Source organism: Pelmatolapia mariae, linkage group LG12 (genome assembly GCF_036321145.2).
Source record: "Pelmatolapia mariae isolate MD_Pm_ZW linkage group LG12, Pm_UMD_F_2, whole genome shotgun sequence".
NCBI lineage: Eukaryota > Metazoa > Chordata > Actinopteri > Cichliformes > Cichlidae > Pelmatolapia > Pelmatolapia mariae.
This window is the reverse complement of record NC_086237.1, coordinates 8,346,684-8,374,629: the sequence shown is the minus strand read 5'-3', so window position 1 is coordinate 8,374,629 and position 27,946 is coordinate 8,346,684. Positions and strand designations below refer to the sequence as shown.

Genomic DNA, 27,946 nt, shown 5'->3' with positions numbered 1-27,946 from the left:
GCTGCACTCCACTCACAGAAAACAATAGTAATGTACAGTTTCTTTTGTATGCACTGGATGCTGATGGAAAGCTTTACAAGAATACTAATGACGTTTCTTTGGTGGGGGGAAGTGTTGGAAGTGGGGACTAGGGGGGGCATTGGTGTCATCTGTACTGTACAACCTCTGGAATTGGCCGTATTTTCTCTGTCCCCTCCTTCGTAATACCATGCCCTTTATAGATCTCTCCTTCCAACTATTCATTAACGGCACGCATTTTCGGCCAGGCACGTTTGCTCTTCCTTCCAGCTCTGTCAGCACTTTAAGGGTCAGTGAACTGCAGGAAGTCAAATGAATAACACAGCCCCAAACTGAGGCCCCTGAGCCATTCATTGAATGGGTGATGTGCGAAGGAGCTCCACATCAATGACTCTGCCTGTGTATGCTGGTCAGATCATTGAAAGATCTTACTTTTTGGACACCACAGATGAGAAATGCTGAAGCCATTTTTTTCCCCCAAACTGGAATGTGCAAGCTATTCGGAGGTGTGAGAGGAGGCACAGTGGTGCAGTGGTTGGTAGTGATACCCTGCAAAAAGGTTTAGACCGTGGCTGGAGTGGAGTTTGCATGTTCTCTCTGTACCTGCCTGGGATTACACCAGCTTCCTCCAGCAGTCCAGACAATAGGTACATTTGGCTAATTGATGATATAAATTGACAGCGGGTGTGAAGTCTATAAGTTTTTCTCTGATTTTTTCTGATGCAGCATTACAGTTCATTCCTACTGCAAACCCTCTGTCCCCTTTTTTAGGACCTCAAAGTATGTACCAGCATGTACTCCACTACAAGATAAGAGATGTAGCTAGGAGCAAGATCGCTGAAGGTAATCAATAAAATCTTACAATGCATTCTAACACACACGGTGAAGTTGTCAATTCTATTATGTACAGTTTGGAGTCAATGGATAGATTTTTATTTTTTTTTTTTTTATTTTTTTTTTTGGTCATAGGCAGAACATGCAAACTTTACACAGAAAAGCCCCAACCCTCAGCCTGCAAGCATGTGGTGCTGACAACTACACCAACCTGCTGCCCCAGTTATTTGGGTTTTTGTTTTTTGTTTTTTCTATCCCCTAAATGGTTTAGAAAGGACATATTTTAAAATTTTAGAAAAATTCCAGCCAGGTTTAAAAAGCCTGGTTTGCATTTATACTTGGCACCTGCTGTTTTAGGTGGCTGGTTTCTCATCCATCTGCCTCAGTCTGACACAAATGTCCTTCCAGTAATCCATTCTCTAAAATCAATTTGTGCTTCATTCTTTGATATTAGGTCACCTTCACTGGCCTCCTCTCTGTGGACCAGGGAGTCCTCTCCTGGCCTATTTAAACATAAGCACACACGCACACAAACACACTTAGACAACCAATCCATGATTCTCGACTTTGACCTTAAAACGAACCACTTCACCGCATAAAAACATGAGACATCCATACAGACTTATGTCACCAGATGTTCTATTTTAATACACATGTCACCAGTCCTTTTTTTTTTACCTCCAGTCATTGATCAAAAAAGCTGCCCCACATCGCAACACACCTTCACGCGCTGTTTCACCAGTGGCCCATCTTACTGACTCATTCAGGCCATTCATTGTGAATCTACAGGGGATGGACCTGATGCCATGCTGAATAGCGCTGTATCCCTCTGGCCTGTTTTTTCCATGCCTGTGGCGTGACATTTCCAACCTATTCATCAGTCAAAGGCTGTGTGTGTTCCATAGCATGTTGAAAGAGCCAAACACATGCAGAGGTAAAAAGATTATTCAAATACGTGAGTTAAGGAATGTTATTTTTCCAATGTGCTACTTCGTTTTGAGGCTTATACTAAAATATTTGTGAATAGTGCAGTAAAGCAGCTGTTTTACTAGCCTAGCCTTGAGCTTTGTCACTAAGGCCAAAAGTAGTGCTAAAGATAGCTAGTAGGTTAAATGAGCCTAAGTCCACCTTTTGTTCAGAGGGCTGGTAATACTTCAAGTTTTATATAAAGATCAGGTAAATCACTGTGAAAGTCTTCATATTTATGTGATTAATAGAACTGACCAATTATTTTTATATTTATATATTAAGCGACCTTGCTAACATGAATCCTTCCTGGCTTTTGTCCAATGGATAAACATCTGGATTGTGTTTTAAGGTTTTTAGGGCCCGAGCACTGAGAGTGCGAAGGCCCTATTATATCTGCTCCGTTTCTTATTTTGTATTTGGGGGTTTTTTTTTTGTTTTTTTTACTTTTAATCATCTTAAAGAGACACTTCGGCAGAGCAAACACAGTATTGACATCATATGCTAATGGTTAGCAAGTATGTGACATAACATTTTTTCTTAAGTGATATTGCTGGCCTTTTTTGTTTTCCAGTAATGCGTGATATCTTTAGCTGCTAACATTTAATTAGATGAACTGGTTAGGTGCTAACTGCCTTGTAATGTTGTACTCTATTTAATGTACTCTGACAGATAAGGGCTTTCTTGACTTTTTTATAAAAAACATTAAATAATTGCTTTATCAATTATCAGGTCAATTACTATAATTTGTACACACAGCCTCTCATGGCCTTAGCACTTAGGTTAATGTATAAAAGTTATTATATCTTGTACTAGATAGTAGTCTATTTTTTAACTGCCATGCTCTTTAAATTCTTTTTTCAGTAGAGTGTAGAGTACAGTAAACTCATTGCCATGTTCAAGAAACCAGTCTGAGATGATTTGAGTATTGTACCAGCTGAGCATTGTTTAAACACTGCAGACATTTTGAGTATTGCTGCTAATCACGTCCATCCACAGTGTCGTGTGACTGCTGCTTCCACAAACACACTGGCCCGCCCAGCCCTGACAATGGATCCCTGCTTTCATGTTGTTTACAGCAAATTCTGACCTTACCATTTGACTGTTGCAGCAGAAATAGAGACTCATCAGACCAGGCAACATTTTTCTAGTCTTTATTAACTTTATTATTTAACTTTCATGAGTTTGTGCAAATTGAAGTTTCAGTTTCCTGTTTTTAGCTGACAGGAGTGGTACCCAGTGTGGTCTTCTGCTGTTAAAGCCCATCTTAAAGGTTAGATATTTTCGGTTTTCACCCAGAAAATTGCCATTCACTAGTTGATTTCTTGTCAGACCCTAGAGATGGTTGTTTGGGGAAAAATCCCAGCAGATCAGTGGTTTCTGAAATTCTCAGAATAGCCTATCTGACACGAACAACCATGACATGTTCAAAATCAATTAACTCACCTTTCTTCCCCATTCTGATAAACCCAGCACTGCAAATGGGCCAGTCATGGTTATATGAAACATGGTACAGTAAATGGTACTATGGGAGAGATCTGATTACTGACCAGCAGAGTGTAAACCAGAATATTTCCCACATCCTTGCATTATATGTTATCTCATTCTATGATTTCCTGTCTTAACCTAATTTCTTACAGTAACTCAGTTTCTTGTGCATCATTCACCTTTCACAGATCCTCCCCAGAAGCTCATCAACAGAAAGATGTTTCTCAGAGGTCATCAGTGTATCAAGAGCTTGTATAATTCAGCCTTATCTGTTATTCAGGCTGCATGCAAACCTTCTGCAAAGCAGGAGGTGCAGTGTGGGTTTTCAAGCTGAAAGCTGAAGGTCAGAAATACCTCACTCCTCATCATCATCACCTCCTCCCCTTCCAGACTCCCGTTATCACCTCCATTCTACACACAACATTAAACTGGAAGTCATTCTGTCTGGGCTGCAATGATTACTGAACTGATAATGTCCCAGAGCCAGAAGGCTCATAAAAAAAACTTAAGAGTGTCTTTACATGGCAATCAGACTCTTATGAACCGTAACACATGCACACACAGATATAGAATATGTATATAAAAGCATGCACTGAGGTATTCGAAAGCACACATTCAGGCATTAGTGCACTAACCTACACACAAGTGCTCACAGACAGGCTCATACACTGCGTATGCACACAGATGAAACATTAAGGGTCTTTATAGTGTTTTGCATATGAGACAGAAGGGAGATTAATCTTTATAGTCTCGCCCACGAGTCCAAAAGCTCGTTATGTCACCAGGTGTGGGCTCATCACAGAGAAAAGGCATGAACCAGGAGGCATGTTCAAAGGTTTCTGTTCATCAAAAGTCTTATGCAGTATTAGCACTAACCTGGAGGTAAAGACCTAAAAGATAACAGCACCGTGGAAATTTCACCCAGAGAATAATTAAAGCTACTTTCAGCTGCTCTCTTATCACAGGAGGTTGATTTTGCTGAGTTTTATGTCAGGTGTCCTTCCTGACGCCACCCCAAAGGGGATACCCAGAGAATAATTCCCAGTTCTGTTACACTTCAACAGATACAAACATTAATCAATTCATAGATACAGGTACAAAAAAAAGTCCTTATCAGTGGCCAGATGTGTGAAGAGAGAAGGGAAGTCCAGGAGAATCACTTCAACTCATGAATGCATCTTTCCTTTGCACAGCTTACAGTGGCACACTGAAGACATCTCAACCACTTTACCTTCTGAATAAAACTAATAATGAATGAATTTTTTTTTTATCATTAGCACAGTTTATAGGAAAGGGGGAATTGGCTTTAGAGACCAAACTGGTTTTTGCAGCAGCCAATAAGCATGGTAATGTCATTGCTTTTTTTACCGTGGGAGTCTGTGGAGATTGATTTGCTTTTGCCGTTAGAGGAAATGCAGTTTCTGGCACTTGCACATTGACTCGATTTTTCATCCCTTGCCCATATTTCCTTGCCCATCTCCAAACCATATTTCTTCTCCAGAGAATTCTGAGAAACTGGCACAAAATATCTTAGTAAGGTGTTGAGCTGCTTCAGTGTTTTAGCATGATTCAATGCTGTTAGAGCACGTCAGCCCTGAGACATATTCTTAACTTAACGATAGAAAATTGGCTCATTTTAAAATTTAGTTTCATACTAGAGGGCAATTTAATCCTCATGGAAAACAGTGCAGCCACATGTTCCTCTTAAGGGCAAAGTCAACTTTATGTGCTGCTTTAGACAAAAGAGACCTGCCGTTTTAAAAGGTAAGGTTTCATCATAAAATGTCTTTATCCTAATTAAAGCCAGAGTCAAAGACTTGCTCACTATATAAATATACCTTGCAAAGAGTGATAATTAATCTGGATGTAATAAGGAATGATGGAGAAATAACTGAGAGACACTGCTGTGAGGTCCAATCAGTGTGCAAGTGACAGACTTGAAACTCTTGACCCCTGAGCCGTGATTATGAACCTAGTGGAGCAAATGACACTGAAGTCATCTTAACAAACCCATTGCTGTACACTACATATTTCTTTGTTTGTTTGTTTCCTTAAAACAATAATGTTTCCACTCAACAAATGTCAGTATTTGTTGCTTTAGCAAACACTTCCACCCTGTGGACAGCCTGGGTAGTTCACACCAACAGCACACCAGCATCTGTGTACTGTGCATGGCTTTTGGCAGCAGACATTAAACAGAAGTTTAATGCTAATTCTCATCAGGTCATTACAAACTAATTAACCACATTTACATTATACATGCAATCTTATCCCAAATAAAAGGGAAAGTAAAAGGTAAACTATGCACCTAACCATAGACTATATATAAAAGATGGACACTGTCAAATGACATTACACTTTAATTTGCAGAAAATATTTGGTGTCCATACACTATTCATACATATTTGAATAGTGCTGAGGCCTAAAATAACAACTGATTCTGGGGCTCATGTCCCAGAGAGACCAACGAGTGCATTAAGAAGGCGAGAGCTTCATCCAACATAGCAGATGTTTGGTTCCAGAAACGGGATTGTTACATGATCACTTAACAACATGATGGGGATTGCTTTACTTTTGAAGACAGCCTCATGTGACTGTTAAAGTGTTAGCTTCATTTTTTGGCAACAGAGGTTCCCACTTAAACCTAACAGACGGCATTTTTACCACTATAAGCTCTTAAAATGCTTGTTCCTTTTTATTGTCTGTGGCAGTCAGTGGAGGGTGTTTTCCATTGACCTTCCACTGTCTGAAGCTAGTAACCAGAGTGGAAAGTTAGAACCTTAAGGGCACATCCACACCCTTCACCATCTCTTCACAGGTCACAGATTGAGCCTCATGGGCTTTATTTCCAAATTAAAGGCTCAGCTTTCTCTTCTAGGACTGCTTTAAGGACTGTGGACATTGGCACTTTATTAGTTGTATGAGGTTAAATATGTTACTATATATTTATTTAGAAATAAATATAGTGTATAGTGGCTGTAGCTCAGGCAGTAGAGCAGGTCATCCACTGATTGGAAGGTTGGTGGTTTGATTCCTGGCTTCCCCCTGGTCTGCATGCCAAACATCCTTGGGCAAGATACTAACCCCATGTTGCTCTCCGATGCATCCATTGGAGTGTGGATGCATGTATGAATGTTAGATAGGCACTAACAGCTTAGAAACAGTGCTGGTGTGATTGGGTGAATTAATAAGTTGTATAAAGTGCTTTGAGTGCTCAGATAGAGTAGAAAAGCACTATATAAGAACCAGTCCATTTAACAAGTGTGTGTGTATAAGCCATGAAAAAGTAGTTAGATTACATTACAAAACCCACCGTCTTGCACGCTTCTTCTGCCTGACCTTACACAGCCAATCATTCTCCTCAAATTAAACACACCCACACAAAGAAAACAGATCAGTGATACATAATTCATTCTCATCAAGCCTTTTGTTTATATTCTGATGTTGGGGAGCGAAGGAGAGGGCAGACGGAGCGTGTTTTTAAAACCCTGAAAGGAGCCACTCAATCTTTCATGATCTTTTGATGTGGTGTGTTCATATCAGCTTAGCACTAAAAATAAAGCCAATGAATGACTATGCAGTCCTGAGAGGCAGGAGAAAACAAGCGTGTCTTTCACAACACCTCAAAGGGAAGCTTTGCTTTGGTCCATTAATTGGAATTATTTGTATTATGTTTCAACACTGATTATGCTGGAAAGCCTCGCTTCAAACACTCACAATTAACATGGTCAAGAGCTCACAGAATGGTAGAAAGTGCTCGAGCAATCAACATAAAAGCAGCGTGTTTGTTAGATCTTCACTTGGAAAGAATTAAAGAGGCGTATGAGTTAAGATGCTGGTTTATGTAATCGAGAGCTTCAAAGCAGAAATAAAATGACCCATACTGTATGTCTTTGCATGTCAGTCATAAATGGCAGAAATGAACAGTGAGGGCAAGATTAAAGTGTTGGGCGCCTTTTAATAACTACCAGGGAACCATACATGTGGTTGCTATTGAAATTTAGTAAATTTTGGTCATTCCAAGTTTCAGAAAAAAGAACTGTCAAGTGTATGCTGGATGTGGATGTGAATTCCCCACCTGATCTGCTCGTTCATAACATCTAGTTTCAAAACACCAAGATGGCAAGAGTTCAAATGCACCATGCTTTACAATGAGACCAATTGGAGCCTTACAGACACGCTATATCCAACTTTTATCCATAGTCTGTACTGTTAATAATCACAATCACTAGATTATCAACATCAACAAATCATGTTTTTAAGGACACATTATGACTAGACGACAACCTTTATTGTAACCCCTTAAGGTACAAAGTAGGATTTGATCTTATCCATGTAACTTCAGGGTTAACTCTGTGTGTGTGTGTGTGTGTGTGTGTGTGTGTGTGGTGGTGGTGGTGTGTGTGTGTGTGGGGGGGGGGGCTATTTCGAAGTCTGGAAAATAACCTCCTCCAGAGCAGGGTATATCCCAGCACAAACATGTATTATTTGTAGAGGATACATTTTCCCTGCTGTTTTGTGAATGCCTTTTCAGGTTCAGGTGAGGTCTGTGCGACAATCGTTTATATTCAGCTAATAAGTAATTCATCACGTTTTATAACTTGTGTCTGGTTTGCCTACAAGGCCTTCAAACTTAGAACCCTTTTGCCTCGACTTCACTGCTCCTGTACTTGCTGCACTCTGACAGTGTAATCTGCAAAGGAACATTAATGGGGGGAAACCATTCAGGCTTTGCAACAGCCAGGGGAAACTTGGACAGTGACTTCATTCCACTTTTCAAGGCTAGACGGATACTGTTTTACATCATATTCCCATTAAAGGCTCCCCTCTGGTTCCTGTTCCAGCTGACTCGTCAGTGTTGCATTTATCAGTCTATCCTCATACCAGGCTCCTCTGTTCAACAAATAAACTACAGGCTGTTCTCAGCATGTGACAGTGGCCATCAGAGGACATTTATCAGAAAGTTAGTCCAAGAATACACTGCACATCACAGATGCATAGCAACACAGGGGCATTAGAGGAGGAGTTTGTTTCTTTTTTCCTATTGTTTTTCTTTGCCTATAAAGTATTAAAAAGTCTATCGTCAACAACAGGGAAAACAAAGATGCACAAGGATACAGACAAAACACACAGTCACACAGAATTGCTTATATATCTCTATGTGAAACTAAGAACAGCCTTTCTGTTTTCATGGAAATTAAGTGGGTAAGTAGCAGCCAGGTCCTTCTAATCAAATGCACTTGATGAATTGAACGTGAGCAAGTGTGAGCACCTCTGTGAAAGCAGTTTTGTTTTGACGGTTTGGTTTGGACTATTCAGCTGTGTGTTGACCCACATTCATCCCAGGAGTAGATGTCCCAGCAAACTGACCTCAGATCAGCTTCAAGAGTAATGTTTTGTAAGTTATAGGACTGTTGTTGGCGGTGGTGTCAGATTATGGTGACTTCCAACTCTAGAGGGTGGAAACTCTTGTGAATTTTGTTATTCTACAATCTATCGATACAGGGCGTGTTTAGCTTTTCACAGGACTAAACTACAAATACCAGTCCAGGACTGAATCAGTCAATAACTGGGATGTCACAGCACCTTGAGCTTTATTAGAATTCTGTACTTAAGACAGCTAAAATCAAATGTGGGCTTTTTCTTCTAAACTGAGCTGATTTTAGGTCCATTCATTGAGTTCTAGCTCATGTGCACCCTCTGCTGCATCCCCATCAGAACTGCAGCCAACCTCTTCACACTTTTCATTAAAGGGAAGTGAAACAGCTCTGCTAGATCAGCCTCATCATCCTTCCTTATAGAGTATGACAGAATCTCCCTTTAATAAAGGCATTGCTCTGCGTGTTCATGTACATACACAGAGAGGCGGAGCAAATGAGAGGGAACACAAGACACAAGTAAAGTTTATTTTCCATGTTTATTTAAGTAGTTCAAATGAAAATGGTTCCATTTGTTTCCCATACTGGAAGGATCAATCAGAAACTTCTGAAAGCAGATGAATATTTATACTTTCAAATCTAGAAAGCTATACTGCTAAACAAGAAATAAAAGTTTTATTTTTCATCAAAAAAGGCAGAAAATATATATTTTTTTAAAGGATAAGAAACCAAAGGAGTTGGTAATGTAGCTGCCTAAAAGTTTTTGAGACCACACACAAAACCAGAACAGATTAAACTGAAAAGATTATGGACCCTGTCAAACCCCATAAAAGGTGCCAGATTTAAAAAATAAAATGAGCAAAGCTTGACTATTTACATACACACATTCAGCTCAGAGTAACTGCACAAAATAACAACAAAATAGGAAATTTTTGTATTGTAAAAACACCTGACAATCCACAAGCTTAAAAAAAAGTCTTGTTGCTAGAAAAAAGGGGATATGTTTGAAGTTTTCAGTATACAATAAAAAGAACTATTTCATGAAAATAAATATCTTAGACTCATACTGACTCGTAAGCGTGCCTATAAATTGTTAACATGAAACCAACTCTCAAAATCAAACCTAAAATCATGTTTCCACGGCTATTTTTGATCCCGGTTGTGTATGAAGTTATGTCACTATTGAAAGCCTAATAGAGAGCAGAGCTTTCTCATTTCCTACTGGAACGACAAAGGCAGAGTAGACAGAAGAGGAAAATATATCAACAGACCGGATTTGGTCTGCGCCGTCGGTTACAAACAAATCACAAACACCAGAAGGAGTCGAGTGGGAGGAGAGGGCCCTTTTAGTCAAGACCAAAAACAGTACAAGTTGAACTAATAATCATGTGAACACTGCTGGGTCAAATCAAAGTGTCCATGGCAAGTCGGGAGCATCCACCGCCCTGAAAAAACATCTAGATCTGAATGTCTGCAGCACCTCAGAGGAGAAGAGTTGATGCCACAAAAACGTCCATTTTTTTTAATTTTTTAATTTTTTATTTTTTAATTCACATCTGTTCTGCTTCCTGTCCAGACAGTGAGCAATAGTAACCCCACAGTCTGTGGTCCTAATGCTGGGTAGGCGGGCTTCCCTGATCCGCTGCTCAGCTCGTATCCACGTCAGATTTGGGAGGAAGTTCCAGGGTCTCAGCAACCTCTCCTAAATCATCCAACAGCTCTGTGAATGCTGGCCGTCGGAAGGACTCCACCTTAGATTGGGAGAGAGGAAATTAAGAAAAACAGGTGAGTTTTACAACTTATAAGAAAACCTTGGTGGAAAGTACAGAGGCCCTACTATTCACGGCTTAGTATTAAGAACTGTCATGTCTGACACGTGGAGGCTTTTTGCTGACGTGATTGTTGTAGCGATCACAAGGTTTCCTTTTTTCTTTTTTTTTCTTTTTTGCTTGTCCCGTTTGGTTCTTTTGCCATCAGAATTATTGTCTAAAGGCAAAGAAAGGATTTACTTTACCAAATGGACCGTCCCAGCCTTGCCGTATTGGTCTATTTGATTCACCTTTGCTTTTATTGTTTATTTTATTTTCATTTGCTGAACATGGGACAGACTTGACTGGGGAAAAGAAAAGGGAGAAAGAAAGAGGGAAAGAAAAAGAGCGGGGAAGAGGGACGGTGATAGGGCAAAAACCAAAAACCAACAAAACAAACAGGCAAAAAATGCAGATATCAATCACCTGGATCACCTGTTGAGAAAGAAAAAAGAGAAAACAAGCAAAGAAAAAGAGAGCAATATAATAAACAACATCATCGCGATGATCTATGTGAATATAACAGTAAATACTAAATATTAAATATTATTGTGCAGCACGTAAGATCGACAGCGCACAGTGTGTGATCACAAGGTTTCCTAAAAGAAGAGACTGGAGGGCAAACTCGAGCACAGCAAAATAAGTGGACTGAAGAAATCACTGGTTACAGACAGCCAGGGTGCAGCCTGGAGAGAGCAAATGAGCTGAACAGTTTCTTTAACATGTCGAGTTTCAGCCCTCTGCTGCCTCCAGCACCACATACCACAGCCTCCACGCATCCTCACTATCTTCAATGATTTTGTCTTCCCACCAAGTCACCTCTGTGCATCAGGTCCCCTACATGCTTAGCTTTGACTTTTGGCCCAGTTAGGAGACAACTGGAGAGTTTGAGCAGACCTGCTGCCTTGTGCTGGTGCTACCTGCTGCTACTCTGTGATCCACAGGGCACCCCTCTGTACTCTCTCTGATTTACAGGAGCTTCACAGAGGACTTTGCTGTCTCCATAACTGCAGGTCATGTGACCAACTGAAATAATGTAAAGAGTCTGCAGCAGGTGAATGTATACATGATGGGCAGGAGGAGTACAAAAAGGATGACTTTTTGGAGTGGTCAGGGAGGAATCGCCTGCTTCAAAAAAAAGAGGATGGCTGAATGAGTGGTGTCTGTGCTGGGGCAGGAAGTGGATGTGGTGGAGGAGTACGAGCACCTGGCTGTCCACACTGACAACAAATTGATCAACAGGAATAATCTCGTTCCCAAGCCAGTCAGAGTTGCTAACAAAATCAAGCTTGCCAGCGAAGTGATAGAGAGCACAGCAACCTGGCTCCTGAGACAAAAGCATAAGACAGAATAGCTGGAACTAGCTTCCTGGCAGCAGCTGAACTCCCGAAGTGTGGAGGATCATGCAGCCTGCCGAAGTACATTCTACCTGCTGGAAACACTGCTTTCTTAAGCTCAGTCCCCACTAGAAACGGCAGAAAACTGAAGTGCCGCAAAATGTTCCAAACTTGTGGAATAAATGGAAATATAGCACACAGGGAAACAACAGGAAGAGAGAATCCACAATTTGTCATCAGCTCCTCAATCTGAATTTATTTTGAGTCAAAATAAAGCAAAGTCTCCCTAAGCAAGACGTCCTTTTATGACTTGAAAAACATACTAAATATCTCAAAGTATAAATGTATATCATGACTTTTACTTCAAGCATTTTCAGGTCTTCCATCTCCTCTGATCCACATACCATACAACAGCTGGCTGCCAACTCCAGGAGGCGCTGTGGGCAGTCTGTCACCAGTTCCCTGAAAGCTTTCACATCCAGCCCGTAGTCCTGAAACACATCAACAGTCCATGTGTCATAACAAGAAATATTTCACTGCGCATACAAAAATGTTCTGTCAGCTAAGTTGTGCTAAAATTGCATCAGTTTGTATCTTTCACAGCTCGGCTTGAGTTAATCACAAACCCCAAGCACTACACTGCTCAGCCAATCATCAGCTTTAAAAGACGTCACTGTCACAACCACACTTCCAGTCATATATCTATAAAGTCGGTGAGCCCACGAGTCAACTCGTTAAGCTCATTAAGCTAACTTAAACGCATCGACCAGTGATTGCGATGACACAATCACTGGTTTAATTTAACACACTCTTTTTAAATACATTAGCTCCATGGTTAGCAGTGAGCAGATAGCCACACATCCACACCATCAACATTTTAAATTGGAGACATTCCATTCTACTTCTACTTTTTCAGCAAGTCTCAGGGTTGTTTAGACATCTTTTTAACTAGTTAACTAGTAAAAGTGGGCAATAGCTAACTCTCACATGTGAATATTCACGTTACACGTCAGCAGCACATGGTCTCTGCTGTGGTACAGTGAGCTCTACCTGTGTTCTCGGGAGTATTTCAGGGTCAGCAGGGATCCTGGCCAGGATTTCACAGAGCACAATGCCAAAGGAGAAAACATCCACCTGGAATAAGTCAGACATCAAACATATTGGGGGGTTTTTGTCTTCCTCTTAGAACATAAAAAACATATCAGAAAATACTTCAAAGAATAAACTAAATAAATCTGATTTTTGCCATTTTACATTAAAGATGCAGCTTCCCACAATGTGCTGCATTACTTTATTGTATCATCTTAATAAATACACTGTCTGACATATAAGAAAAAAATGTAATGCTAAAAAATAGCAAAAATACTTCTTGTGTGTAACACATGCTGATACGAGAAACAGGACGGTTACCTTGCGGTCATACAGCTCTCCTCGGAGCATTTCGGGGGCCATCCAGAAAGCCGAGCCCACCAGAGAGAGTTTCCTGCCGGTGTCTTTCACTGGCAGCTCCACCACCTCCCTCGCCAGGCCGAAGTCTGTCACCAGAGCCTCTCGTCCCCGAGACGTCACCCGGATCAGGCAGTTCTACAGATACACGAGGAGGAAACTGAGGAGCAGGACTGCAATGGGATGTTTGTCCCAGCAGAGGGCAGTGTAAGGCTGAACAACCAGGACCATCAACCACTTGTTTTTTCCACCATCTTTAGTCTTTGTTTGGGCTTCTATTGTGTGTAATGCATGTGTTTCCTGGAATCACTGCCACACAGTCACAAACAGTCTCTTCACTTGTCAATAGATTCAAAAGGATCTGCTGGCAGCACCTTTTCAGCCGACTAAATAACTGACCGACCAGAGATTCAGTGTGCCAAAGGCCAGCCTCCATCACACCTACTGGTTCCTTCATATTTAGATGTTAATAAGACCAGCAAACTGTGGAAAAAGACAAACCCTGCTAGACTTGAGTTTAGAGGCTGAGAGCAGAAAGTGTGATCAGAGGCAGGAAGTGGCAGAGCAGCTCAGAGCTGTTGTTGCATAATAACAGCAGGTCTGCAATGTAAAGGTATAACGTTGATGCATTGCTCTGCATGTATGTAAACTCATTTTCTTCTGTTTTTAAGATTCGCTGGGCGTGTGTGGAAGTGACATAGTTGCCATTTGGCTCCCACTGCACATGAAGCTATTTCCATCCAGCAGCCTGTCATTACGTGACATTACGTGGAGGAAAACTACTTCAGTCCCAGACTCCAGCTCTAAATTTAGCCACAACCCCTTACCTCTCTGCCAAGCAAGGCAACAGTTTGGGGAACTAAAGTGGAAAATCCCCAGTAACGCAAGAACCTGACCAACTACTCAAAAAGCTCAAATTTTCATTCAAGTTTAACTTTCACAGACACTTTAACCAAAACTGGATTAGTTCAGGGGATCTGGGAGGCAACTGGCCTTTTGGACATCCTGAAGCACTGACATCACAAACTGCACACGTCTACCAACCTAAGTGGATTTGTCAAGTTGGCAACTTAATTTCAATAAATCCTTCTTTCACCACAAAACAGGCGTCCTAAGTTGAGATAAAACTCAACGACATGTGTTTTATATCATAAATATTTGTGGATTTTTTTGAATTTGGAAGTTGTCAACAAATCATAAGGAAAAATGACTCAGACACAGAGATAAACTGAACTTCCTGGTCTGTAAAGTGTACACAAAACTGCCATGAACTTGCAGCCTTTCTAGTGGCCAGCACGGAGTTCTCATGTGAAATATAACCTTACTAAACACTTTTTTCTTATTTTAATGCTCACACATACAGTTCTCTGATTTAATCTCAGACTTAAATAATTATATTTATTTATTAATATGTTAGTAATGAAATTACTTGTTAATTACATTAATAATTACAAGTAACTATTAGCTAGGTCATCTGACGTGACTTCGGGGCCTTTCTTACTTTAAATTCACACTTGAACTGAATGTTGGTATTGGCAGTGGAATAAGTACCCAACTGTATCACCACTGGCTTGAAATAGAACAAAATGACTGTCAATGCGTCTCAAAATATTAGCATTTTCACGTAAATCACACCTATCTGGTCATTTCATTCATGGGGCAAAAAGCAGGAAGCCTACAAAATACAAAACCAATTCTGAAAATGTCTGGACGCTGCATGAAATATAAAAAAGAGAATGCAATGATTTGGAAATCTCATAAACCCATATTTTACTCATAACTGAAGATGAAAAGCATAAAATATTTAAAATTTCATGACAGCAACACGTCTAAAAAAAAGTTGGCACGTGGCTGTGTTTACTTCCGTGTAGCTGTTTTTCTTTTAACACCAATCTGTAAATGTCTGGGATTTGTAGAGACCAGCTGATGGACTTATGGGAGAGGAATGATGTCCAGTTCGTGTCTGACAGAGGATGCTCAACAGTCTTGCATTTTCTTCGTCATATTTTGATGTTTTGTGATGGTGAAAGGTCTGGACTGCAGTGGGGTCAGCTCAGCTTTTTTTGAGATGTCCTGCTACCAGTGAATTCAAAATGAATAATATTTTTCCTGAAATGGTACATTTTCTCATTGCATTCTGTGTTTATTTACATTCAACACAGGGTCTAAATATCTCAGATCATTTCAATACTAAGGATTCACTTAAGGGTAACTGCTAAAGCAGTCATCTTAATGTCTTCTAACTTAAATCTCCCCAAAGCCATTACAAACTAAATGCAACATAAAGCTCATCTCACTCAGTATAAAATACATAAAAGCAGACTCACAAACATCATATTAGACACTGCACAGAAATCCTCGAGTGACTCTAAGCTTGACCTTAAGTGGACTCATTTATGACCCTGTGATATTTTATACAGCAATACTTTTTTAAATGACTTATTTGAGTATAATATGTTGTTTATACTGTTTAATCATCTATGACAGATAATCTGCTCTAATATCGTTCATCTGAAATGCTTATTAAAAAAAGAGGCTAGCCATTTTCATCATCACTTTTGACATTAAACATTTGTTTCAAGATTTCTGCTACTCTATTGGTCTGTTAACAGTGGTTGCCTAGCCTGTAATTCTCCCACGTTGATCCAACATCATAGATGCATCCATCAGGTTTCTGTGACGTAAATCCAACAAAGCCTGAAAAAAAACTGCACGAGGACAGAGCCAAAAGAGTAGCCTCAGGGTAACATGCGTGGGGTAAGGGTGGGGGAGTCCCAGCAGCAGTTATACGTGCAGCAACAGCACTTACATAGCAACAACCTCTTTACATGATAATAGTGACTGTCATCATGTTGTGACTCCGCATTACTGACTGCTTCTTCAGGGAAGCCTGGCAACTGGAGGAGGGACAGCACCTACGCACACAAGCATACCTACACACCAGCTTCTCAGCAAGGCCTCGTGATTGTTACAGAGCGGCCTAGAAAGGATGTCAGGGTGTGCTCATTTAACTGAGACTAGGAGATCACAGGTTTCTATTCTGGACTGAAAATTATTTAACCTGAGCAGTTTATTAATAAAAAAATGTGCAGTTAAAATTAGAGATGGCACGATACCACTTTTTTATGTCCGATACCGATATCATAAATTTGGATATCTCCTGATACCGATATGAATCCGATATAGTGTGTTTTTTAATCAATAAAACTGTTTTTTTAATATCTTGCTGCATTTTGTACAAGTTCATACTCAAGTTTAAATAAACAACAACACTAAAGCTATTCTGTTATACCTGTATGTAAAAAATACACTGCACCCAAAATATTTCATAGTTCAGCAATACTGATCAATCTAATAAACTTAAACCTACTCCATCCTTCCTATTCTGGTATTTTAAAAAGTACTTAGCAGAAATATTAAGCAAACTAACAAATAGGGTTGCAAACTCCCAGCAAAAAAAAAAATAGGGAACCACCACCTACCCTCCACCTCATGATGCTTAATCGACGTAATCAACTTTAATTTGATGCAGTGTGAAAAAAAATGCACAGAAATAAATTATTTTTCAAGAATAATTAAATAGATTCAACATCTTTCTTCTACAGAATTGCAAACTGCACAGATGGTACTTTCCCAAAGGAAAAAAAGTACTATAGCTTACTAGGGTATATTAGACTTAACAGTTACTATATACAGTAATGGACTTCTATATATTTTACATCAGATTAAAACTTTGGGTGTAAGATTCAGATAATTATTTATTAAAAGCTAGACATTTTAAATGAGAATAAGAAAGAAAAGTATGTCTTTGTGCCCCCCTCTCCCTGTTCATGCCCTATCGGCCCCCCTGGCTAAACTTTGCTAGATCCGCCCCTGCACAGTTACCAGCCGTCAGCTACATAGAAAAGGATCCTGGTGTAGAAAGTAATATTAAATAAATTCTAACAACAGCTTATCAAGGTTAAACGTGCTGCTGTTGTTCAGCCGCTGGTTTCCTCTTTCTGGTGCAAAGTGGGCCAAAAGCAAACAAGAGAGACGGACTCGCGACAGAAAAGCCGATCAGCTGATCATTAAGCAGTTTCACGATTGAAGTAGCAACAGGAGAGGGAGGGAGAGAGAGAGAGGCAGTCGCTCCATATATCGGTTGTTAAGCTTAACGCGGGAATGCTTTACAAACATTCAGATATGAACTTACACACTTGCTTTACTTCTCTCTGGGATAACTTCCTCGGAGATGAAATGCTGGTTTGGTAGAGAGGCTATAAATACACACAGCCGCTCTATCACGTGATGCATACTGCTCCTACGTGATACGGTTATGAGCCGAGTTACGCCGTGTCGCAAGTTTTGTGAGGTGCTTTTCTGATATTTAATGGATCGGATTATATTTTTTATTTCTCTCCAATACCCGATCCAGTAATTTACGTTAGTATCGGACCGATACCGATACGTAATATCGGATCGGTCCATCTCTAGTTAAAATATGAACAAAAACAAAAACAAACAAATCAATCCAAATCAAAGCAAATCAGTTTAATTGTGTGCCTCACCTTAGAATTGAGGTCTCTGTGATAAATGTTTTTGTAATGCAGGTAGATCATTCCTCTGCTTATATCACAGGCCAAGTCCACCTTCTCTCTCCAGCACAAGGGAACGTCTTTCCTGGCCAGAAGCTCTTCCAGACAGCCACCGTTTACATACTGAAACATCCAGGAAATACATGAAGACTTATTTTTCATTTTTCTATTAAAAGGTTTTTCTTGTAACAAGAAACTGTCTTCAAATAATAAAATCATTTTCACATTATTGTAAAATAAATTAGACAAATTAGTTTATTCCAATGGCTGTGTCTGGATCGGCTTACTTCTCACCCCTTACCCACCCCTGTTGCTTGTCACGTGCTTCATGATGTTGTGATGTGGACATTTATGTGCTCTTTGTGCAGAGGAGTTTTTTTTGTTTTCTGTTCTCATGCTGTCCCCCCATAGGAGCCCAGCATGAGTAGAGGTCTCTTTTTTTCCCCTCCTCATGTTGCCCATTGCATTGTACATTTCAGTGTTTTTCCATAATACTACTGGTCTCCGACCTGTCTCCCCATGTGATGTCTGTGTTGTGTATGTAAGGTCGGGGGGGGGGGGGGGGGGTCCCATTTCACTGCAGGGCAACTTGCATGTGACAAATAAAGGCTTTCTTGACTTGACTTGACTTGACAATGTAAAAGGAAAGTTTTCTTGTTATAACAAAGGAAAACACATTTTTAATTTACTTTTTTTTCTATTTAATCGTATTTTAATAAAAATTTTAACAATAAATTTAAAAGTTCTTTTGGGGAGGTATTAAGCTGTAAAATAAGAAGAAAGAGAGAAAGCAAATGTGGACGTGCTAAAAAGTTAAAATGGTCAGACTGATGGCAAAAATAAAGTTTGATACAAAAATTAGCTTTGGTCCTTATCAATTTATATGAATGTAATTAAATATAAAATTCAATGAGTATAACAACGTAAATTATATCAAGACCTAAAATTATATTTATTTACGGCATGGCCGCTTTGAGGTGTTGTTGTTGTTGTTCAGTTATCCTCAAAGACACGAACACTGAAGCCACTACTTCTATTTTGTAAGCTAAATTATTTTTAAGCCTATTTTTGTTGTTTGCTAGTCAAAATTTACATCACCTATAATATCACAGGGAATAACAGATGAACTTGCTAACTAAGCTAGCTAGCAAGTGATGGCATTACAGCCCTTACCAAAATATCCAAATATTCAAATATTATTTAAAGAATAAACACGATGGAAGGCTCGAGGCAGTTGTCAGTAAAGCTACGTGTAGAACAGTGGCGAGGTCCAACTTTTCTAAACAGTCAAGAAGACTTGTTATAAAAACATGCTATCATACATTGTTGCCCACATAGATACTGTGTCTTCAAGCATTTAAAATAATTCTTAGATTACTGTGGCAGTACATGGCTTTTGTTGCTTTCACCGCCCTGTTATCTGTGTAGAACAATGGCATACTATAAAATGTCCGTAGTAAAAAAAAATCCCATAAAAATAAATGGGTATTCATTCTAAAATGAAAAGATTTTTTTTAATCAATAAAACATTCTTCTTGAAACAAGAAAATGAGGATATGTAATTTGTCAGCGTGATAGCAGCAAACCCAGTTTGGTTACCTATGAACTCTTTCACCATTTCATTATCACTCTCAGTTCATATCAGTGTTATTTGTTGTGTTAACAGAGCCAGCCTGCAGGTATACACCTTAACAATGACTCACAATAGGCGAAAAAATGAGTGGAACTCACCTCTAAGATTGGATAGAGTTTGTCTTCTTTCACACAGATTCCCAAATACCTGGAATAAGCAGAGCTGTGTTAATCAATTGTTTGTCTTGTTATTGAAATAAAGTGTATGGAAGTTTATGGAAATGCCACTCAAACCAGAGGGAACAATGTCTACATTACAAGAAGATTTTTGGTGGTAAATTTTTAGAATCTTGTTTGTAGCCAAAACTGTTAACAAATTCGATGAAAACACAAAAAAACATGGTATCAATAGGAAAATAAAGAATGACATATCCTTTCCTTTATGGATTTGATAGTGTATATAGTACGGTAGAGTAGATAATCTCATTTGCAACAATACTGATACCAACAGTGCCACCTTCACACAACTTCAAACAGCAGAGCTACAGACAGACAGGCACACAGCCTCTCCCCTCATCAGTAGCATGTAGTTGTTGTTTACACCAGCGTACACTTCAATTAATTTCACAAGGTCAGTAAAGCTCCTGTATCGACAACATTGAAGTATTAAACAGTCATAAATGTTAATCTGGAGGCACAAATGTTAACTGTTTAACTATGAGCCATTAAGCCATGTAAGAAGTCTATTACCAGCTATGGCTAATAATAAAATTATAACATTAGGAGGAACTAGGCAGCTTGTACATGATCAGTCCTGCCCATCTGTAAAGTGACCTTAAATGAACTTAACTGAACTTACATAATAAATTTAGGAACAATTAAAATAAAGCCCTGTTTATTAATTGATTCACACAAACGGTCGACGTCTTTGATAACTCCAAGAAAATTCACTCGTATATCTTTTTGACTTTAGCTTACACAGATCGGTGCGTGCAAGGTACTGCTTTCATCACAGCTGGCTGTACGATAATGAGCTACTCTTTGATAACCTTACCACTTTGACCTTGCTAAATGGCTAAAGTGCGATTGCTTAGGCAAACATTAAGTCTGCCTGGCTTTGCACCTTATGTCACTGCTGCAGATAAAAGCACCAGGGTCTCATTTACATACACAAGGCTACACGCCATGCTACCAAACTACCAACTTCCAAGTGAAGTAGTTTATATTCAGAAACAAAGCTAGTTAAATGACTACAAGTGATTTTTCTCTCTTCCTCTTGTTAGTTCAGATCACATGTACCAATTATATTTAGTTCTGCTACTATGCTCACAATCCCTGCTCTGTGTATCTTTCAACTGCCATGCACCAGCATCATTTTTTATACTACCATAAGCAAAAGAAAAGCAGCAGACTTCTTCTCAAAGTTTGCCAGCTAGAATTGCCTGGTTGTTTTTGGCCACTCAGAAATAAAATCACTGTTAAAGCTGTGAACAAATCCAGGACATCTTCCAGCTCATCTAATGTACAACTGTTAATTTGGCAATCTGCAGCCAAAGAGAGCCCATCAAACCTACCTCACTTTTGCAAAATGGATACTTGTGTTTGTTTATTTTGAAATCCCAAGGGGGAAAAAGCATTACATTAATACTTAACTGGTACCATATGAAGGTTATTATATAACAGTGATGAGTGGGTGTGCATTTTGACAAATATTCCTGATGAAAAAACAGATATTCGGATTTTGTTCATATATGGATGTGTTGTATATTTGCCTGTCTTTGTTTATTGTACACGATGTCCTGGAGTCCATTTTTTCAGTAATTGTCAACAAAATTACCATAACACTGTGAACCCTTTAAAACTGTTTAGTACTACTAAATATAAATATGTGTAAAGGTATTGCCATTACACAATAACTACAACTGCCATCAATCCTGCTACCCAATTTACAGACTGTGAAGCTGTGATGGAGAAAAGAGTGATGAGTGGGAGGGTGTAGAGCCTGGTGAGACAGAGAGGAGAGATTGCATGTGTTGGGAGGGAAATCCTCAAGCGTTTTCTTTTGCTTTTAGCAGAGCAGAGCCTACTAGATTAACCACAATAGGAGTACAGCATGCAGGTGATACGGGGGGGCTGTTACCTGACAATGTTGGGGTGGGAGAGCTTCTGCAGCAGGCTGATCTCTCGTACAATGCTGTCTTGGTCCACATCATTTTTGTAGATCTTCACTACCATCACTTTTCGATTAGTCCTGTGCATCACCTAAAGGATAGTGGTGGCCGTTAGCAGGAGTGGAAGAAGTGGTGGTTATAGATGCTGAGGCCAGAAGCGATACAGTGGGGATACTGTGACAGCTGCTGTCGCTGCATAACTTATCCACAGCTGCCAACATGTTCACATCAGCACAAAGGATAATACATAACACCAAACATCAGTAGATAATGACAGTAGCACAACTAAATCAAAGTGAGTAAACTTAGGCTACGTTCACACTGCAGGTCTTAATGCTCAATTCCGATTTTTTGATCAAATCTGATTTTTTTGTCTGCTTGTTCACACTACAAATAAAATGTGACGGCAAACGCGCTCTAGTGTGAACCCTCAAAGCGGCCCGCATGCGCAAAAGAAGACGTCACACACAACGCGCTCTGTTTAGACCCAGACCAAACAGTATTGTTTGACTGATGGCCTTTAATATAAAGATTTGTTTCGGACTTTACGTTTCCCAATTTTGCTTTAAATTATAAAGTTATTTTTTTATTTACATATGGCCTAATAATGATCCTTATTGCTGTTTTAGAGGAGCGGTGCTTCAAAGGATAGCTGCAGATTTCTGTCAGAATCTGCAGATTATACAGTACAAATAAAATGTTCACGTTTCTCCAACGCTGTCTTCCCAACAGTTTCACTGGATGGCCAGGAAGTGTTCACGATGTCTTCTCGGGCGCTTCTCCGACGCTGATAATTGGCGTCTGTCTTGTGTCAGTGACGTAAAAGACGGATTTAATGCGACATGACCATTCAAACAGCAGTCGCTTTCTAAAACATCAGATATGTATCAGATTTAGTACCACATACGAAAGTTACCCAGGTCGGATTTGAAAATATCGGATTTGTGCTGTTCACACTGTCATACCATGATCGGATATGGGTCGCATAGAGTCAAAAAAGTCGGATTTGATGTGCTTTCGCCTGCAGTGTGAACGTAGCCTAAGTACTCCCAGCAGCTGAAAAGAATCAGGCAAATATAGAAGTGCAAAAAACTGCAGTTCCTCTAATGGCCACTTGAGGATGGTTCCAAAAGAGAGTTAATCCCCATAGACTGTCATGTTAAAATACCCAATTTTCTAATATTAAAACACTTGCTCACTGTTTGGTACAAAAAAAGGCATCTATGGATAGTTTACCAATCACAACTGTACTGTGATTGATTTTTTTTTATCTTTATTTGTTTTTATATTAGCAAAGCTTACGCATGTTTTATACTTTCAATTTTTTTCTAAGAGGTAATAGTCTTACTCCATCATTGGCATCTCCAAAGCCACAGAGAGCTATTTTAACGATTTACACGGATGACCACAAACAAGCTTAGCTTTCTAAGTTGACTCAACTGGAACAAAAGTCCAAAATCAGAGAGCAAACACTCTTTCTGGGCAAAGTGCTGACTTTGACTCACTCACAAATCCCATGGCCTCTTTCTAACTCATTTCATCAGGGGCAAAGTCTAAATGTATAATAAAAAAAAAAATAGCTCTTCCAATAGCTCTGTTCCAGCAGAAGAATTATGTAAGGTCTCAGCTGGGGTTGAGTACAGAAAACCAAAGGTCCCCGAAGCTGGTGGGCCAATTACAGAATGGCAAGAATGTCCCAATTAGTGGCTTGGACAAAGCAGGCTCTGATGCCATTCGCAGGCTGACAAGGCAAAACAGAAAGGGTGGAGGGGGCAGAAGAAATACCTTATAGACTTTGGAGAAGAAGCCACTCCCGATAAGCTCAGCGCTGAAATTTTCCCAGAATTCCAGTTTACGGACAGCCGTGCGAAGCTTCTGCCATCGCTCCACATGGTAGTATTTGTCTGAAGACTCACCATAAAGGGTGGGACTGGTGGGCTCTGATGACACATCCACATCACACATCGTGGAGATGTCCGCTGGGAAAACAGAGACTGAAAGGTTAGGGTGAACCCTCTACAAAATAATGTTTTTTTGTCCTGGGATTAGTTATTATAGTTATTAGTTCATGTTCACAACAAACAGGTCGAGAAAAGAATCACTTTGTGCCTCTGCAATGTTAAATAAAAAACTCTGGGAATGTAGACAGTCTTGCTAAATGTATTTTTGAAATTAGGCTCATCACCAATGAGACTTAGACTTGAAAGTGCCAGTCAGCTAACACTGCTTCTTTCCATCTAGTGTCTTTCTAGGCGAAGGTAATTTCAACATGCAGTCGAAGATGGTGGAGGTTTTGTACAAGCCTGCTTTAAATTACCTTTAGGGCACAAAATCTTAGAAAGCCGCTCCACTGAGTTGGTGGAGGGCTGATGTTGCTATGTTGCTCTCCAAAGCTGCAGAGCAGGGACTAAACCTCCCAGCTGTAGACCATGATGGCGGAGCTGGAGTTCATCCTCAGGATGACAAACTCACTAAAGAGGCAGCTGATTATGGCTCCGTTATTCAGTTGTTGCAAAGTATATAAATGCCATGCTCGCAACATGCCCTTAAACCATCTGTGATAATTATGTTCACACTGTGATAAACATATTCCAACTCTGTTTCAGTCTAAGCGTTATTTTCAATAAACAGCATGCTCTAAAAAAAGTTTTGTCTAACTCCCATTTCTTCTTCTTGCATGTTGAAGCTCTACTTGTAACCTTGTTAAGATCCAACCATGCAAAATATGATTCTTTGCCATTTTTCCAGTGCTCTTAAACTTTTGATCGGGACTGTATATTAGAGCGCATATGTATTGCTCACTGCTGCTAAACTGAACACACCAACCAAAAGGGCAATTTATGCATTTAACAGCATGAAAGCAACTACAGATCAACGAGACGCTCACAAAAGGTATAATTTCACACTTACACTAGGCTGCATAGATGAGGGAAAACGCTTCCACTTAACAGGCTGCAGCAAAGGTGATGAAAAAAAGATTTTTAAAATGCTTAAAATGAGGGCAGGGCTGCTTGCTGAACACAGAATCTTTCTAAAAATTGTTTAGTAACAGTTTCTATCTTCAACACAACACAGTCAAGAGTCAATCTGGACTATCAGTGAATTACTAATAAATAAGGCAGTTATATATGTCCTGCATCTGGAGCTAAGACAGTAACAAGAACTTCAAGTCCGGTTATCAGAAGGACAAAGACGAGGAGATTTCTGTTCAACTGTCTTGAAAGTCTGCTTTACGTGAGTTAGAAGAGCATGTTTAGCGTTAGTGCATTGTAGTGTAGTGTCAACATGCCTAAGTCCACAAAAAGACTGGCAGGCAGCAGACGTCCACACAGACCCTTACACCATATGATGATGAAGTGATCAGTGTCTTAGAGTTTGCATTCGTGTTCAACTGTGAACTCAGGGCAAGACAACAAAAAAGCCACACACGTACACATACGTACACGCACACACACAGTAAACTACTAACTGTATACTGCAAAGTTTCATCATGTCCAAAGTGCTTATCTATTATTTCTAGCTATCCACCCCAACATAGCGGGGGCTATGAATCAGCCCTGAGGTTGTCTACTAGAAACTCCCCACTTAGTGTCTAAGGCTCCAGAGAAGTTATTAAGAGGCAAACTATGCACTGTGGGTTTTGTTGTTTTGTGGGATTTCTGAGTCGACCCACACCCTTTGACCTCCATTCCTCAACCCCCAGCCCAAGTTTTATATTGAAAATCAGCACATAGGGACTATTGAAAGTTTGTCCTGTGCTCTATCCCTGACTATCTTCCTGGTCATTAACTTGAAGACCTTTTCGTTTAGACACTCGTATCATTGGTTTTTACTGTTTTACCTTTCGGTTCACTTACTGTGGGCTAACTAAACCTCCATTAACATTGTTCTCATAAAACTGTAGTTAACGTAATGGTTTTAGACCTATGTAAAAAGATATCCAGTCATGTCAACTTTCTGACTTTACAGTTCTTTCTTTGCGATCCTATGAGGTCTAATTCATCATAGGTGCTAACCCTGACCCTACACTAGGCTTACCATGGCATAAACTTAGGCCTGGTGAGCCACCAGCCATAGTGCCAAAACTATTAAGCATGGTTTCCTTATTCTCTTCATTCAGTTCTTCAAAATATTGGTTGTAACTCTGGAGTGCAGATGGGTAGGATAACGTTCCCACTGTGAAGATTGCTCTCTGTTCCTTCACAAAGTGGGTAGTCCTGACCCAATTCCAGGCACACAGGGCTGGCGTGACAGCAGTGAAGGTCAGTTTGTTTTTCCCCCAACAACAATCTCAGTTGCCTTTACAATGACGCTGGTGGAAAGCGCGCGCTGACACGCTAAAACAATTGGCAGGGTTTTGTCAATAAAGTCGGGGGAATCAACCCCAGCTATTCACGCTGCTTTTGTTCATTCAGCTTCAGACTAAACAATCACTGCACTTTCAGCTCTGGCACTGTCAGAGAGAAATGCTTACAGTGCAGCCCCATCATCTAACTGTCAATCTCTCCGCATCTCTTTTCTCCCGCCTCCATCCATCATCTCTCTTCCTTATTCATCTTGACTGGTCGGTTCCCAAATTTGTAAGATGAAGGACGTCGTGCTCTCGAACCTGTCAGCAAGCTTTTAGACTCCATTGTTGTCACATTATGATGAAGTGAAACTAAATAAGATGAAATTATTTCTGGCACTGTTGGAGGAAACTTGCAAATTTTACTGAATAACATTAGCGAGAACTTCTTGTTTCTTTGATCCACTGTCTGTCTCCATCTATCTCAGCCTAAACTTTCAAATGGTCTGTCTTACCATCAAAATTAATCTGATAAGAAACTATAACTATAAAAGCTGCTGGAGTAATTCCCTGAATAAAATGGAGTGTGTGAAAAATTTAAAAAATTGAACAGAAGTCCACTTTTGCGCTGTTCCACATTCAGTGAGAGCCACTTTCATTAATTTAGTGGAAGTGTTGTCATGTGCGCTCTGCTAACAGTACACTCAGTGAAGCAACATGGCTACTTTTGCAGCTGAAGGTAAACACATTGCATGATTTATGTCTCAGTTTCAGATTCTTGTGCGTTTCCACATTCTGTTTCTGTCTGCTTTTCTCATCCTCCCTCTCATTTTCCACTCCACTGTCTCCAAAGTCATCGCATTTCAGGAAAAGGTGGACATTCCAAGTGTTGCATCATAAGCTGGTTCTGAACTTTTTTAAGCCTTCACTTTAGGTTTACCACTTGTCGTGATCTTCTACCAGCCACAACATCCACATTTAGATGGCAGAATAAGAATGTGCTTCCATACTGCATATTAACTCTTCAACACTACTATAAAGATTTAAACAGTCTTTCATCAAGCAAAGAATAATTTGGCTGCTCTGGTTACTCCAAGTGATCCATGACAGGTTTAAGAGCTCAAGCTTTGTGTTTTTTCTGTTTTTCCCCAAACATATGACGAGAAGGTTAGGCAAACAAAATGCCGGAATATGTTGTTATCACAACCCGCTGTGAGTTAGACCTGTCTGACCATACACCCCCTCAACAGGAATAGTAATGCTGGCCATGACCACAATGACGTCCTTCCAGCTGATAAGGAATGCCGTTCAAGAAAGTTGCACAATAAATACCACTTCGCACCAGGGCAACATTTTTCTTCAGGGCTCTGCCTCTCAACATGAGGATTCTCACAGAAGAATGTCAGAAGGATCATACTGGGAAAAGTGCAAATGCAGGAATTTCACGTCATTAGGTGACATCAGTGCAGTGTCTCCCTAGAATCAGGTATTACCATTTGAAGCCAATTTAATAAGAATTACATAAGGGTCTTGGCTGGTATCTTCTCTATATTAAACCAAACACCAGGTAATGAGCTTGATGACACATTAACTTCCCAAAAGACAAGACTGACAAGTGTAGTCACAAGCACAACACCACGATGTGAGCATGTATCCCTACAGTTATTTACACACTTTCAAATCCAAGAAATTGAAACAGATAGCAGATGAGGTTCCACTGACCCTCTTTAGAAGGGTTATTTCAGCCTCTGATCTCAGGTCTGGTGATCTCTTTTCAATTGAAGTGTATCCCGTGATGAAAATATATAAAAAGCTTTCTGTGACCTTCAGATAAAAGCTTGTGGATATCTGATTGTAGCAAGGGATGTAACCCTTTGAGAACCAATTCATCATCACAGAATCATCAGCTTTGAAGAAAAGCAAAACCTTTTCTGGAAACAATGTAAATATTTTTTTTACTGTGTGTCAATTACAACGATTATTTCTTTGTCCAATGATTTTGGAAATCATACAAAAATATATAAAAATAAAAGTTCCTAACCCTATGCTACAAGACTGCAATT

At 39.8% G+C, this 27,946-nt stretch overlaps 1 protein-coding gene across 2 annotated transcripts in view; it reads right to left on the bottom strand.

Moving 5' to 3' along the window:
* Positions 1–9,536: 9,536 nt before the first annotated feature.
* zgc:162952 (PKc_LIMK_like_unk domain-containing protein) overlaps positions 9,537–27,946 on the bottom strand; it is a 30,298-nt gene continuing 11,888 nt past the window's right edge. For both annotated transcript variants that reach the window (XM_063489693.1, XM_063489694.1), the window contains 8 exons: positions 23,381–23,574; positions 21,565–21,686; positions 19,584–19,632; positions 17,826–17,975; positions 13,240–13,413; positions 12,880–12,963; positions 12,234–12,320; positions 9,537–10,435 (listed from right to left, as the gene is read on the bottom strand). In XM_063489693.1, coding sequence (XP_063345763.1) covers positions 10,331–10,435; positions 12,234–12,320; positions 12,880–12,963; positions 13,240–13,413; positions 17,826–17,975; positions 19,584–19,632; positions 21,565–21,686; positions 23,381–23,574 — 965 coding nt within the window. In that variant the 3' untranslated portion in view covers positions 9,537–10,330. The remainder of the gene's footprint in view (positions 10,436–12,233; positions 12,321–12,879; positions 12,964–13,239; positions 13,414–17,825; positions 17,976–19,583; positions 19,633–21,564; positions 21,687–23,380; positions 23,575–27,946) is intronic.